Below are 15,719 nucleotides of genomic sequence, written 5' to 3' on the forward strand. Positions count from 1 at the left end.
GTGGGGCCGGGGGCGGGACCGCCCCGGGGGCGGGGCCAGCTATGGAAACAGCGCGGGGGCGGGGCGGGGCATGCAAATAAGCCCGAGCCGCGGCTCCGCCTCCCTCTCGGCCAGCGCGCTCATGAATAATTCAGCAGCGCGCTCGCTGCAGCCAATCAGGGAGCGGCACCGCGCGGCTCCGGGAGCGCGGGCACCCGGCACCGGGAGAGGCGGCCCGGGAAAGGGCGGCGGGGAACCGGGGCCGGCAAAGCCACCTCCGAGACAGGGCTCCAGAGCCCTTCCTCCCGGCTACAGCCCCGCGAGGGAACTCCCAACTTTCACAGCCTTGCCTGGGAAAATAGCCATTACAGAAAGTCGAAGTCTTCGCTAGAGAGTCTCGCTGCACAGCCCGGCAGCAGCCAGCCCGTGCCCTGCTGCAGGGAACAGCAGATGGACAAGGAAGCATACATACAATGTACGTAGAGGGCAATGGCAGGGCAAGGTCTGCCCACTCTGCATCTATGCAAAAACTTGAAATTACCTCTGACAAAGGTCCAGTAACAGTATTTCATCCATGTTACCAAAAGCAATGTTTTTCAAGTAAATATTCAGTTCTGTCATCTTCTTGCAATGCTCAGCTGATCTGCATCACAGGCCAAAATGGAGCAGTGGTATCAGTCTGGATCATGCTCCTATTCTGGGGTGGGTAAAGGCACCATCAGATGTTATGGTGCTGAGCAAGGCAGCCAGTTTCTCAATCCTCCCTGCAGTGGTTATTAAATTGTAATTGTCTTGTGCTGAATCAGGGAGTCTCTGCCCCAGCGAAACTCACTGGGTGGCTCTCGTACAGTTTATCGATACAATTCCACCTTGGCATAAGGAGATGAGACTGATTGAAATCAACAGGAGTGAGTTTGACCTAATTCCAGGACAAACATGAGCCCTGTGGGTCAGGCTGGAGCTCTTCTGGCTGCGCCTGTTCTTAGAAACTCCCTTCCCACTGCCTTTAATCTGTAAAACAGTCTGGGAGAATGCTGAGGGCAGCTGGAGCTGCCAACCCTGGCTTTGAGGAGAACAGAGCCAAAGCACCGCGGGAAAGAGGAAGGGGAGGGAGCGTGGGAGGAGCCGTCAGACCCTCACCTCAGGAAAGCCCTGCCGTCTTCTAGCATCTGATAACTGGGGCGTGTGTGTGAAACAGGAGCAGGCGCTGGCAGAAGAGCACCCTGGGCTACGATACTTTGACCACGCAGGAGGAAAATGAACGAGGAAGAGGTGTCGTGTGCCGACAGGAACTACACGCGGATATACGGACACCTCCAGGCTCTGAGTCACGATGCCCTCGCCGGGAAGAGGGCAGCGGCTGCAGCCAAGCACAGACGGCGTAGGAGCAGGGTTACCAGGGTTACACAGCCACAGGGCTGTATGACCTTGAGCAGGCATTCACCAGCTGCTGCTGCTCGAGTCCCAGTAACCTCCAGTCTCCCTCTGCATAACTTAAACATTTTTAGGGGAATTAAGAACCACACCAAGGAGCTTGCATCGTTGGAAAAGGATTTTTTTTTTATTGCTTAGCCTTCTCCACATCTCCAAAAGGAATTTAAAAAATACCAAATAAAACACATCTAAACCCGTTGCTATTACAGTTCTGAAAACTTTGATATCAAACACAGCCATGCTTAGCTCACTTCCACCCACTAAGCAGACCTTCCAGCACCTGGCACTTTTGGCATAGAGGCTAAAGCAAATTTGGTATAGATATCCTGGTGGAGAGCAGATTGGAAGGCTCATGAGGAATTTGTAGCTTTTTACTTTACTCAGGGACCTCCCACGTGCAAGAGAAATAACGAGGATCTATATCCAGAAAACAGGATGTTGGGCTGAAAGAGAGGGGCTGCAGTTCAGCCCTGGTGACACTGTCAGATCCAGAGTGCTGATAGTGGTGGTCAAATTTTAGTATGGCTTAACGCCGTGTGGCCAAAATGCATCTCAGCACAGCTGATGCAAAGGCCAAGCTACCATCTGCAATGCTCTGGGGCTTTCTGTGACCTCTGGCTGATGAAATTGTGTTCAAGGCAGTTTCCTGCTCTCGAGTGTCTGGAAACTTTGCTCCGGGTGACTGAGTTTATGGCTGTGCCTTTTTCATAACAGAATCTGATCTGATGGTCGTTGGCACAGCTGACTGACAAGAGGCTCAGACCCCCAGCACTGATCAGCTTATTCTGTCCCTGACTGACCTCAGTGACACTCCAACCATTCCATTGGTGTAGCACAGTGGTTCTTTACTTGTGTCAAAAGAATCACCAGCAAAGTGTTTTCTGATGGTCCACAGTTAGCAAAAGATGACTCAGGAAAGGCAGGCTGGTGGTTCCTGAGGTGAAAAAGCTGGAGAGCAAGGGGCTTCAAAAACAAAGCAGTGTGTACTCCAGCCCAGAAACGCCCAGCTAAGCTAAACACACTCGTGTGCTGTAAATTACACATTATGCCTGAACCATCTGGGTGGGTGAAGTCTGTAACAGCCAATAAAGTGGCCAACTTCCCAAGGTTCCTGTTATCACAGGCTCTGTTCTCTGTAATATTTCATTAATCAGGAAAACAACTCCTGAGTAAAGCTCTTCCCTTTATCCCATTCCATTTCTGCAAGTGACAGCAACTTCAGTCATTAACGTCAATGGGCAGCTTGAACTCCTTCAGTGAATAGAAGGTGATTTCTCCATGATCCACCAGAGCAAAGACCAGCGGGACGTCCCCACTCAGATACGTCACCTGCTTCAAAGCCCGCAGGGATGGGATCTGCTCATCAAAGCTACAGAGGGAAAAAAACATCCTGTTTGTTCTCCAAGCAAGAGGAACACAGAGGCAAAGCTGTCCTGGCCAGTCATCACAACAGCTCCCTTTGGCCTGAGGAGCTGGTAGCGATCCTCCCCACCCATTTCAGTCCAAGCAGGAGGCTGCCAGCCCTGAGAGTGAGTACCCAGCATGCCGGGAACTGGGAGCTGTTGAATCCTTTGCCAAAAACAAGGAAAACTGAACTGTGCTCCACACTGTGCCCATTAGATGCGGCTCACAGGGATATTGGCAAATGGCCAATCCACTGCAATCTTAATAGCTTTGTGCTGGGAAGATCTTTAGGTTACTGGGATCAACATCTGACCTGCTTTTCCCTCCTTTTAATTCTTCAGAGTCTGCTTGCTCATCAATGAAAATATTTATGCAACAAAGATCATCCTACTGGCTCATGACATACCTTGGTAAAACTGCATTACCACCTTCCTTGCTCTGTCTACTACAGCTGCAGAGAGCAGAGGGACAGTTTTAGTAAAGCAAAATGAGAAAAGGCAGAAACTGAACTTCGTACCTAGCTATGGAGTTTAAGTATCAGGTTCTGGATCCAGCAAGAAAGGGGACACCTACCCTCTGCTCTTAGCGATCCTAACATTACACTTAACAAAGATCAAAATACTGAACCCATGGCTCAGAGCCTGTAGCAAACTCTGGGGAGGTCCATCTCTGCAGAAATCCACAGTGATCTACAGTGACTGAGGACTGAACTCCTGTAGCACTGGGTTCTACCTGAATTTCATAAGCATTGCATAAAAGCTGGAGCTTCTTCCCACTGACTCCCAGTAACTCAGTAATTCAATGAGCAGCAACCAGATGACCAGATAGTGTGGGTTGAGTGCAAGGGCGGGCGGAAAGGGGGAAACTGTCAGCACAGCCTCCAACAAAGGAGGAGGAACTGAAAGAAAAAAAATCCTGGGGGAAGACCACCCTCAAGGGAGACACTGATAATCTGTAAAGCTCACAAGATGCTGGGTCATTTACAGATCATTAGATCTGGACCACAGTTTCCACAATTGCAAAGTTTCAGAAACAGCACAAGACTGCAGTACCTCCGAACACACATCCTGACATGGGGCTTCCCAGGGTTTGTCTTCTTAAACTTAGACACAGCATCTGCTTGATACACATTGAAGTCTATCTTCATGGCCTCTGGGTCCTCCTGCAGCCTGCAGGGGAACACACCCACACAGGTATGGGATCAAAAGACTGCAGGGTACAGGTACAGCAGAGAAAAGAGGGACCAAAAACTCACTTTAGTTTGGGTCCCTTGAAAGGCTTCACTCATCAAAGGACTGACCCTGCAACTGTTTTACTTTCCAGAGCTTTCCTGCAGTCAAACCACAGCAAGATTCTTGCTCCCATCTACCCCACACTTTCGCAAGGAACAGCACTAACAAAGACATGAGCAAAGCACTGCAGGGACTGCACACAAGCACCACACAGACTCTGAGGCAGAAGCAGAACCCAAAGTCCCAAAGCCAAGGTTTTGTAACCACTGGAGCAGGGATGGCAGGACGTTCCAGGGATGAGGCACAGGTAAAACCAAATCAAACCTCTGGAGGAGATACCTTGCTGGGGTGCAGAGTGGGAAGGGCAAGATAAGAGAGGAACACTGCTGTTTTAGTTGGTTTGGAAAGCCCTGGCTCTGTTGCTGCAGGACTTGGTACTCCACAAAAATGTCACCCCCTCACTAGAGACACAAGGGGGTCATGGAGCAGAGCACAGGATTCTCTTGGCACCCTGGATGTGAGGCAGCTCCCAAAATGCTGCTGGGAGCACCTCACAGACCTCACAAGCAGGGACAGTCACGAGACACTCCCCACTCCCCAACAGCTCCAAGCTGACTGGCTGGATACTAACCGGGAGGCTCCATCCAGGATGTGGGAGGGCTGCAGCACACTGATCTGCTGGAGGAGCGCAGCTGGAGGGAGAAAGAACGGGAAAGGATCAGACCAGCAATTTCCCTCCCAGGGCACTCCAAGCACTCCACACCACCCACGAGCCTTCCTCCTCTGACAATGGCTGGCAGCTCCACAGTCACCACTGGCTACTTCAAAGACCTCAACTTCCTCATCTCCTCCCAGCACACAGCCCAGACACTCTGCAGTTGCTTTGCATCTTGCTGGCCCTGACTGCACATGCCTAACAGCCCAGCAGGAAAGACTGCAATACAGCAGGACATGGGGAATGGATTTGAAACCTTCCCCGTTTATCCTGGCACTTGAATGGGCTATAGAAAGATTCTCCTGCTCAAAGTACTGTTCCCAGAATTGATATTCAGCTTCTCCATGTCATCCCTTTTGCTGCTGCATACCGGGCACGCTTCCTCAGAGCTGGGGGAGAGAAAATGGTCCCTGTCAAGTTCCCAGAGCCGCTACCTGGTGAGGTCACTTCTTCTGGCCGCAGCAGCGGTGTGACAGCTTGGTCCCAGAGGTGTGACGGCCGTTTCCAAACCCTCTGCTGTCTCCTCTGCTCCAAGAGGGCTTTGTACTCCTGCCAGTTGGAGCAGCACCTCACCTCCTGGTCGGCATTGACACTGCTCTTGTACCTGCTCTCCCTCTCCCGCTGCTTCCTCTCCTTCCGTGACAGCTTCTCCTGTTTCTGGTTGATCCGTGTGCACCAGGAAGCTGCATCCACCTCCCTGCCCGGCACGTTCTCTGGCAGGAGCCTGTTGTCAGGGGAGGGCAGATGTGTGCATGGCTGGTCTGAGGCCACATTGGGAAAGGTGATGGTGGTAAAATCCCAGCGGGGTGCATGGGTGCCAGTGCTGCTCTCCTTGTGGTCTCCAGCCTGCCTGCTGGAGAAGCTCAGAGAGTCCTTTTGTCCTGTATCAAGAGGAACTGGCATTGACTCCCCCTCTGCACTGCCAGCATCTGATTCCTTTGGCTGCACTGACAAGGGCTTTTCATCCATGGGAATGGAGTCTTCATAGTCACCTCCATCTTTGCTAGAGGTCCCTTCAGCTTCTGGAAGGTCCTCATATACTTTATGTTTCTTCTCATGCAACCTAAACACAAAGGAACAGTAAAAAATTCAGGGAGAGCATGTGGTAGAACTTTCTTTCCTTTAAATCCTGCCTGCTCCCTGTTAACGGGAAGAATACAGTCTGCCAAGCCTGAAGAAAGGACAGCAAAGATGGCAGGAACTCCCAGATAGGTCTGCAAATCCTTGACAACCTCCTTGTTTGTGAGACAAATGGGAAAAGAAAAAAGCAGGTCAAAACTAAACAGTGAACGCCAAAGGCAGAATAGACTTCTCAGAAGTCCTGCACAAGGTTTGACTTCAATATCCAAGAGAATCCCAGCCTTGATTTGTATAGACAATATTCCCAACCTGCCATGCCAGGTCCACAGCCCAGACATTGACCCAAAGACCTCCATGCAAACATGATGGACTTCAGCCAAAGCAGCACAGGCCAGGCAGAAACCTGCCTGCCAGCACCTCTTTCAGACCCTGATTCCAGAGAAGATTGGGCAGTTCTTAGACCAGCAGTTTAATCTCCCAGTTCCTACAATTCCACAACTCCTCAGGAATTGATTTACTGTCAAGAGAGACTCCCCAGTCTCATCCTCCCTGTTTCTGACAGGCTGACGCCACCTCCTGGGAACTGTCAGAATTATGAACAAAATTACTCATTGTCAGTTTGTGGTGATGTTTTAGACACACGCAAGCCCCAGGATGAAACTGCTCTCTGCTGTTCTGTCTTGGCAGGTAAGATGGACTGAGGTGGATAAGTGCAAGACGTGCACTGTGGTAGCTGTGCTCCTGCTGAAAAAGTAGGAGGAGGCACCTGACACACGTTCCTTTTGCACTGACCTCTCTACACTACTCTTGTAGCATCTCAGCACCACAGTCAGGGGACCTGGGGGCAATTTGCCCCTCTAAGCCCTAGCACGAAGCACACATTGTGACAAAAGGGAACGCTGCAAAGTGCTGCACTGCTTGGAGACAGCCAAGAGTAACTGTGCCAAGGTGACCCCCAGCAGGAGGGCCTGGAGATGCTGCAGCAAAGCAGCTGTTCCTGAGCCAGCACGGCCTGAAGAGGATGGGAGATGGCTTTGGGCCACATCCTTACCGGGGGCTGGAACTCCTCCTCCTCTTGCGATGGTGCTTCCCAGAGCTCTTGCAGTGACTTTCCAAGTTCAGCTGCCTCTCGTAGGGAGATGGGACAGCACTGGAAGGAGAGACCAACACAGAGGCTGAGAGCAGGGAGAGGTAGTGGAACTACCTTCTGCTCAGCCCCCAGGATACAGCAACCAAAGGCACAGAAACTTCCCTCAAGTGGGACCAAGATGGCCCCCAGTTCATGCCCCATTTCATGTTCCAAATCACCTCCTAGGGAGGAAGGAGCAAGGAAGGGTAGAGTGCCACTTTTAGCCTTTAATCCTCCCAAGAGGTGGAATGCAGGGCCAAAGTCCTCTTCTCTGCGGCCAAACAGTGGGTACAGAGAGTCTCAGGATCTTGAGAAAGGAGAAAGCAGCACAGGAAGGAAAAATTGGTTACCTGGGGTCGAATCTCAGTACAATATAACCCAGTTGCTTCAAGTGGCTGAACACCTTAGAGGAAAGGAAAGCAATAAGTTTAAATGACAGCTCTAAACACAAACAATTTACTTCAGTTCCACTATGACTGAGTGAACACTGTGACACTGGCAGAGGAGAAAATGCCAGGATTAGGACTGAAAGCAAATGTGGGGAAACAGGAAATGAACATCTGGAAGAAGGTGAGTGGGAACAACTGAGGATGATTTCCCTCACCTTCCCTCCCAGATCATCCTACCCTGCTTCCAGCCACTGGAAGAGCTTGTGTGGCAGAGGCTGGGCTTTCTGCCTTCATCCTCCTGCAACAGCTGCAGGTCCCAACACACCTGGTAATGTGACAGGCTCATTGCCTCCTGGCACAACAGGGTCTCGTAGGCTTCCTGGACTGACAGAGGCACATCTCTGTAAAAGAGCTGGACAGAGCCCTGCAGGGCAGAAGCTTGGTGTGAGTCACAGCAACAAATCTATGCAAGCTCACACCAGTCCTTTCACACTGGTCCTGACAGCTGGTCCCAGCACCCTCCCTGACATGATATCCATCTCTCCCCGTGGACTACTTACAGTCCCTTTCCCATAGCCAGTTCCCCCATACCCTGGTTTCATCAGCCAGGTAAGAAGTTCCTGCTCTCAGCCCCTGCATCTGTTTGGAGGATGCAGCAGGGAGCAAAATTGTCAGCTGATTAAACAACCACTGCTTTGTAAGATAATTTAACCTCGATGATCTGAGTGATTCAGGACACAGCAAAACAAAAGCACTTATCGTAGGAGAAGAGAATACAGGTGACCTTGTCCCTGATAAGTAACAGCTGTGTTAATTACCCAATATAGCCTCACCCCTGACGAGTCACAGCTATGTCCAATAAAGATAAGTGTGATAAAAAGAAGTGGGTTAGCTGGTGAAGGGATCATCATGGAGGATCACAAACATGAGGACCATGAAGAAGAAAAATCCCAGGGAGACAGAATCATTGCTTTGAGTTCAGTCTGGGTTTGCAGTTAGAGCCTGGTGTTGGAACTTGCAGTCACAGTCTACCTAGGTAAAAGCCTGCAGTCAGAGTTTAACAGGAAATAATCAGAGTCAGAGGCTGCAAGGGAAACCTACGATAGGGGCTTGCTGCAGCCAGAGTCAGTGAATGGTTGGAGTCAGGATGGCTAAGCTGTAAAGAGGAATAAACCAGGACCTTTTTCATGCTATGATAAACAAGCCTGTGTCTTGGCTCATTTCTACCCTGTAACAAGAGGGCTGCTGCAACACCTATGACCAGCATAACTGAGAACCAGAGCAGAAGAATGAATGGCAGCTTCAGGTGGCATAAATTGGTACCTCCTCAGAAGCATTTACTTCTTTTACAGACCCAGAGATCACACAGATAACTTCCCCAGGGAATAGCAAATGACCTCCAGGAGGCTGTTTTAAGCTATACTTCTTCCTTTTCATTTTTTTTAGATGATGTTTACTCATAAAGAAAAAAAAAACCAAAAACCTAGGAACCACACCTTTTCTGTGACATAGGCTGAAGGCACCTCACTGCTCCTTTCTGCTTTTGGGGGGATTTTGTACTCAGCCTCTGACTAAAACATTTTATTGCCATCAATCTGTTTACAAACTATTTGTCAGAATGCCAAGGGTAAAAAAGCTCCACCTTTGCTGCTAGAATTTAAGGGATGGAATCAGACACTCACAATCTGTTTGTTTTGCTGAGGGATAAAAAAGTTCCCTTTAGATCAATGCACCGATTCTACTGATAATAGGCTTTGGTGGAAAGACAAAAAAAACCCCTTTCTCTACAGCAAAGAACTCCAGCTGAGCCCTAAGCAGCATTTCTGCAAGCAGAGGAGCACTGAGCACAATGTGGTCTCACTACTCTGTCTGCCACGTGTAAATTTCTTTCTGCCATATATACTGGAAAGAAATCCCAAGCAGCAACCCCAAAGATCTCTGCTTATGCTGAATGAACTGGCCATGGATTCAACTAACACACTCTGTCAGTGACACAGAGGCTGCTTGACAGTACAAGGTATGGACCCACAGCCTGGTGACAAAGAGGTCCATCAGTAAAACACTAAGAGACAATTCCTTGAGAACCAGATGTTTATCAGGTGCTACAGCTTCTCCAGTCAGGGAGGACCCAGTGCCCTCATCCTACTTACACACTCCAGCAGGTACAGCGCTTCCTCGGGCAGCAGACATTGTTTGCCTCGTTCCGAGAACCCCATGGTGTGCCAGAACTTCCCCTGGAACAGGAGCACAAATCCCTAATGGGCTCTGGCTGTTTCCTGCTGACAGCCAGGCTCCCTCCCATTGCAAGATGCAAATCAAGTAATCTGTGAGGCAGCAGGAGATGACAGTACCGAGCACACGCTGTAGCACTCACCGCAGGGGACTTCAGCTCCACGATGCCCTGCTCTGGCTTCCACTCAGCTTTCACCAGATTCCCCCTGAGAAAGTTAAAGATTAGTCTGTTACTGCTAGTGAGGCCTACAATCAGCTCCTGGTGCAGCAACACAGGCTCAGGAAGGTGTCAATAGACAGGAAATTTCCTGGTGGCATTTTTACAAGGCATTTGAAAGACATCATCCCCTGGACCTAGCAGTGCCAATTTATCATCACCAACCACTTAGAAGTGTCTTCAGTCAGCACCACAGAGACATGTCCACAGGCTACAGCAGCTTGCTGGAGATGTGTGGCCTAAGCCAGGATATGTGCTTATTGAGAAAGTAACACAGGTTGCCCAGAGAAGCTGTGGCTGCCACATTCCTGTAAGCATTCAAGGCCAGGTTGGATAGGGCTCTGAGCAACCTCCTCTATGGAACCCAAACCATTCCATGATTCTGTATCGTACAATTATCTCAGCTGCTGCCAAGACATCCTCAAATCGCTGTACCCCACCCACAGGGACTCAGGGAAAAATTAATAGCTGCAGGCCAAGCAGAGGTGTGTCCTGAGAAGTGGGTGTGAGTGTCTCCCAAACAATAAGGGCCAAAATGTTGAAACCACCAAAACTGATAAACCAGGGACACTAATACCTGGTCACATCTGCACAAGGCCACACAGGAGCATCAACAAGACGCTCTGTAACGTGGATCATGCCTAGGAAGGCAGTGGCTGCTACCCGAAAAGGCTACAGGATTATACATGCACCAGTGAAAACCAAGAGCTCTGTGAGGGACTTTCTGAAGCCACAGGTATGCCAGCATGTCCCTGTGCTCCTTCAGTATTGCACTGCTGCTGCTCCAACCCGGTCATTGAGTGCAGGTGAACTGCAGGGGGCTTACTGTGCTGGCAAACACCTCCTGCTACCAACAGCTCGATCCCACCAGTAACCCCCCTGAGCTGTGCTCTACCCGCCGGCATCACCCCTTCCACGGGGAAAGCCATTCCCAGCGCCGCTCCCAGGGATGGACTTACGGCCGCTCCGGGCGCTCCTCGGAGAGCAGCCGCCACTGCTCCTCGCAGCAGCGCCGCAGCCTCTCGGCCTGCCGGGCCGAGCCGTCGGGGAGGAAATCCTTCTGCCCGCGGGAGCTCCGCGGGGCCTGGCGACCCTCCGGCTGCTCCGCCGTGCTGCGGGGCGACAGCGGGGTGGTGAATGACGGGAGAGCGGCCGACAGCCCCTGCGGCCGTCCAGCCCCGGAACCCCGGACCGAGGGCAGCCCCGGACTGCTGCGTACATTCGGCCTCCCCGTACCGACCCGGTGCCTCTCCGGTCCTCCCGTACTCAGGGAGCCCGTCCGGATCCCCCTTCCGGGGGTTCCTGCGGTGCTTCCCCAGGCCCCGTACCGCGGGTCGCCCCGTCACCTCCCCAGCCGTGGTTCCCGCCGGTGCCTCCGTTCCGCCGGTGCCTCCCAGGTCCCCCATAGCGCAGGCTCCCCCGTAGCGCGGGTGCCTCTGGTTCCCCACGGCACCTCCTCGGCCCCCTCACCGCGGGTTCCCCCGGTGCCTCCCCGCTTTTCCCCCGCCCGCCCCACCTGAGGCGGCGGGACCCGCCGGGCTCCATGGGCACGTGCCGGACCAGCGTCCTTCCGCCGCCGGGCACGAGCGCCGCCAAAGGCGGCATGCACCGCCAATGCGCCCCCTGGCGGCTCGGAGGACTGCGAGCGGCGGGACCGGGGGAGGGACCGGGAGAGAGAGCGGGGAGGGACCGGGAGGGACCGGGAGAGACCGGGAGAGGGACCGGGAGAGAGAGCGGGGAGGGACCGGGAGAGAGAGCGGGGAGGGACCGGGAGAGGGACCGGGAGAGAGAGCGGGGAGGGACCGGGAGGGACCGGGAGAGACCGGGAGAGGGACCGGGAGAGAGAGCGGGGAGGGACCGGGAGAGAGAGCGGGGAGGGACCGGGAGAGGGACCGGGAGAGAGAGCGGGGAGGGACCGGGAGAGAGAGCGGGAGAGAGAGCGGGGAGGGACCGGGAGAGGGACCGGACAGGGACCGGGAGAGAGAGCGGGGAGGGACCGGGAGAGAGAGCGGGGAGGGACCGGGAGAGGGACCGGACAGGGACCGGGAGAGAGAGCGGGGAGGGACCGGGAGAGAGAGCGGGGAGGGACCGGGAGAGAGAGCGGGGAGGGACTGGGGAGGGACCGGGAGAGGGACCGGGAGAGGGACTGGGAGAGGGACCGGGAGAGAGACCGGGAGAGGGACCGGGAGAGGGACCGGGAGAGAGAGCGGGAGAGAGAGCTGGGAGGGACCGGGAGAGAGACCGGGGAGGGACCGGGAGAGAGACCGGGGAGGGACCGGGAGAGGGACTGGGAGAGGGACCGGGAGAGGGACCGGGAGAGAGAGCGGGAGAGGGACCGCGGAGGGACCGGGACACCCAGGGCCGGGCACTGCGGAGCGGCGGGGCCGTGCACCGGGTTTTGCGCCGGGATCTGACCCAGACCCGCCGTGCTGAGCTGCCTCCGCTTAACACCCACCGCTCCCACACGCGCTCTCCGCCGGCGGGATGGGGAGAAGGGAGAGTGAAACCAATCGTGGATTGGAATAAAGGACAGGAAGATCACACACCGATAAATGATACGGGTGGAACAGGCTAGGATTAAGTTTAAAAAATATATTATTTGTTTGCTAATTAATATTACTCTCAAGCTTGGATATCTGCTCCGTTTGGGCTTCTGGAAAGCAAGGCAGCATTTGGACCACCTGTCCCTCCCCTCTTTCACCCAACCATGCGGCTCACAAGACCTTCTATCGCCTTTTTCCCCCTTTCTCCTCATTGTATTTTGCCCTTTCTTAAATACATTTCCCCAAAGGAAAATGCATTCTTAAATAATTCATTCTTAATAATGATTATAGAAATAATTATTAAATTCTCATAAATCTTATCAATTCAATAAATTCTTCAGTACATTTCCCCAGCATCATTGACAGGCTCAGCCGTGCCCTGCCATGGGGCTGTCAGAACCATGTGGAACCAGCCAGAAATGTCTGGAAGCAGCTGTGTCCTGCCCACTGGGGCAGGAGGATTGTCCCTTCAGTGGTGTCACTATTTCTTCTGGCTCAGCCTTCAGCAGTGGCTGGTGCCATTGACTGCCTGGAGTATGCAGCCATCCAGTGAAGCTGGAAAACACAAAATCCCCCTGCACCACAGCCTCATACCTCTGCCAGCATGGCTGGGCTGGCTGCCAGTGAAGGCATGGACAGATCTGATGGGGAAACACACCAAAAGTTCAAGTTTCACCTCAAACCCATCTCCTGTTGCTGTGGGAAATCTCACAGGAGGCACTGAGGCTGAAGTAGGAAAAAACACAGCTTTTCTCCCCACCAGAGTCCCTGGTTCCAGCTGTGGTTTCCCAATAAAAGCCCTTTGACAAGATGCCAACATAGGGAGATGAATGTAAAAACCATTCCCTTCCATTTTCCACGGAAATGATTTAATTTTTGCTTCCTGCCTCATTATTTCCTTCTCCTGAACTGAGCCTTCACCTTGTGTGGGGGTCAAGTGATTTTGGCCAGCAGTGCCTCTCCATGGCATGTGGGGGGACAAAACCTCATGGATGGGGTGAGAGGCAAAAAGGCTGTGCAGGGGCAGTGTTTTCTCACCCTGATTTCCAAAAAATAGATGTAGTTGGGAGATTGCTTGGACTGCCTGATTATCACATAATCCCAGGACTCCGCATCCTGTGGCTTTCAACTTTTGGGCTGTCACCTCTTTGTTTTGCTCAGTCTTCCCTTAAAACAGTTGTGTTCAAATTGCTCAGGGAAAAGCTCTGATCCAGAATTTGCTTTTGTCACCCACTGTGATTACAAGACCCAGAAATGTCAAGACTAATCTCGGTTCATGTTTCCTTTCAATCCTGGGATTTTAGCTGTCATGTGGTGGGGGGAGGTCCTGTTCCTCTCAGGGGCACCGGCAGAGCCTTGTCGGGATGAGACTCGTGCTCTCCCCAGCTGAATTCTCTTATCTGCCCTAATTCCCAGTGTCATCAGCCGGGTGTGGGTGGTCCTGGGGGGCTGCACTTGCTATTCTCCACTTACAAATGGAGGGTGAGGTGGCTCTGCTTTTTTCCTTTAGGTATTCTGGGTTTGAGTTAGTGTTTTTAACGTTAGGTTTCAGTCCAGCTGCTTTGATACTTGGACTGTGGTGCTTGTAATGGGCGTTTTTAATGGATTTCTTTCCTTAAATTTGGGGTCTTTTTACCTTTGTTCAGAGTGAAATCTGAATGAATTTTGAGTGGAGCTTGACTGTCCTGGGTTCTCTTTGTGGGCAGGGTTGCGAAAAGAAGTTAAAATAATGGTCGCTGAGCAGCGATGAAACCTGGTATTGTGAGTGAATTGTCTGCTCGGGGGGTCCTAGGAGCTCAAATAATGATGGGTGTGGGACCGTGAGCCGGGAGGCTGCTGGGGAGGAAGAGTGTGGGTGTGTGGCACCAGGGAGCAGGGCAGGATCCAGCCCTCACTGTCTGGGTGGCAGGTGAAGCCATGGTGGTGGTGATGGTGGAGCCCAAAGCTGCTCCTGACTTCCCTGTGGGACACTGCCCTCATCCCAAGCAAGAATGGGCTTCATTTGCCTGGGGAGACATCACACTGAATAAACCAGAGCAGTGCACGTGGGCTCTTGGAGCAGATGAGTGTGATGCATTTGCCCACTTTGCTATGGTGGGTTTTGGGTTTTTTTCTGATGGCAGAGAAATGTTAGTAAAGTCTAAAAAGACCATTTTGGATTAAAAATGGGCACTGGCTACCTCTTCTGAACAGGGCAGCCTACTTCTAACCCAGCTCCAGGTGGGAGCAGAGCTCTGCCACGTGAGGATGTGTTTGAGTCCTTCCAGTCCTTTTCTGTTGTGCTCAAGTCATGTTTGTGCAGTCCCTGTGCTCACAAGTTCCTTATGGTTAACTCCTGGATGAACCTGGTGTAAATAGACTCTGTGTTTTTTGAAAAAACAGGAGAAGGTTTGGCCTTGGGATTGTTTTTCTAGTTTCATGTAGCGCAGCCAGGTGGGAATTGCATGCTCTGTGCTGGAGCAGAGCAGCTCTGCCAGGTACGGCTACCTGCTTTAATCTCTGCGTTAACAACCCCTGCAGTTCCTGGCAGGGTAATTGGAAATATTTTAGTAATTCTGCAAAAACCAGCTGTGCCTCAGACTTTACAAAGGGTAACACTCGGAAGACAGTGTCTGAGATGTATAACATGGCACATCCTCTTGCCTTCATTGCAACCCATGGAGTATGTTCTGATACCACAAGGATTTGTTTGTAGATGCCTTGTGTGATTTGGGACAGAAAAGGATGTTATAAATGTTCAAGACCTAGTTGGATGAGGCTTTGAGCAACCTGGTCCGCTGGAAGGTGTCCCTTGTCAAGGCAGGGGTCTGGAAAAGGATGAGCTTTGAGTCCCTCCCAAGCCAAACCATTCTGTGAAACTCCCTAAAACTGGCAAGTGCTTCAGCCCTTTGTGTGTTGCAATACCTGTGGTGTTATCACAGTTGGTCTCAGCTATGCCCCCATCATGACTGCCCAACAAGGCTGTAACCATGGGTTAGCTGTAGTTCAGCAATCTCTTGTCTGATTTTTATTATGCTTAATTGCATTTTAGTGGAAACATCTCAATCCTGAGTTTTTAGAGCACCATTTAGACAACTTAAACTTCTTACAGTAAACCATAAGAAGAGGTGGTTTGGCAGTCTGTTCCAACAGGATTTGGCAGACCTTGAACCTACATTGAAGTATTTGGGTTTGGATGCAAAGCAGGTAATGGTGTCAGGTGTTACAGCTTGTCTGGGAGGTGTGGGATCTCTCTGTTTTCTACCCTCACCTGGGAGTCTTTTGGCAAATTCCTTATTTCTTTAGGATGCCTGTGATCATTCCCACAGCATGTTACAGCTGGGAGTTTGGGCAGGGCAATGGAAAGAGTCTTTTGTCCAAACAGG

The 15,719-nt window shown here is 51.9% G+C and overlaps 1 protein-coding gene across 4 annotated transcripts; it reads right to left on the bottom strand.

Annotated features, from left to right (window-relative positions):
* Positions 1-1,518: 1,518 nt before the first annotated feature.
* TSEN54 (tRNA splicing endonuclease subunit 54) lies at positions 1,519-11,860 on the bottom strand. 4 transcript variants are annotated; one of them, XM_040081920.2, is made up of 12 exons: positions 11,328-11,859; positions 10,771-10,923; positions 9,737-9,800; positions 9,513-9,596; positions 7,688-7,786; positions 7,324-7,376; positions 6,896-6,994; positions 5,199-5,827; positions 4,681-4,741; positions 3,870-3,986; positions 3,224-3,268; positions 1,519-2,782 (listed from the first exon to the last, which is right to left on the bottom strand). In XM_040081920.2, the coding sequence occupies exons 1-12, from the start codon at positions 11,414-11,416 to the stop codon at positions 2,632-2,634; spliced, it is 1,644 nt and encodes a 547-aa protein (XP_039937854.1). In that variant the 5' UTR covers positions 11,417-11,859; the 3' UTR covers positions 1,519-2,631. The 4 variants fall into 4 exon arrangements, with proteins under 4 accessions (XP_039937854.1, XP_039937857.1, XP_039937856.1 ...); XM_040081923.2 differs by lacking the exon at positions 7,688-7,786 and having other exon boundaries at positions 11,328-11,860; XM_040081922.2 differs by lacking the exon at positions 3,224-3,268 and having other exon boundaries at positions 11,328-11,857.
* Between the last annotated feature and the right edge of the window lie 3,859 nt (positions 11,861-15,719).

This window comes from Hirundo rustica, chromosome 18, assembly GCF_015227805.2.
Source record: "Hirundo rustica isolate bHirRus1 chromosome 18, bHirRus1.pri.v3, whole genome shotgun sequence".
In the NCBI taxonomy this organism is placed as follows: domain Eukaryota; kingdom Metazoa; phylum Chordata; class Aves; order Passeriformes; family Hirundinidae; genus Hirundo; species Hirundo rustica.

Excerpts from the sequence above, each read along its gene's own strand:
- TSEN54 (XM_040081920.2), bottom strand. The coding sequence starts at position 11,416 with ATGCCGCCTTTGGCGGCGCTCGTGCCCGGCGGCGGAAGGACGCTGGTC. Across the intron at positions 10,924-11,327 it reads GGCGGGTCCCGCCGCCTCAG|CACGGCGGAGCAGCCGGAGG; the intron begins GTGGGGCGGGCG and ends GTCGCCCCGCAG. Across the intron at positions 6,995-7,323 it reads GTACTGAGATTCGACCCCAG|TGCTGTCCCATCTCCCTACG; the intron begins GTAACCAATTTT and ends CTCTCCTTCCAG.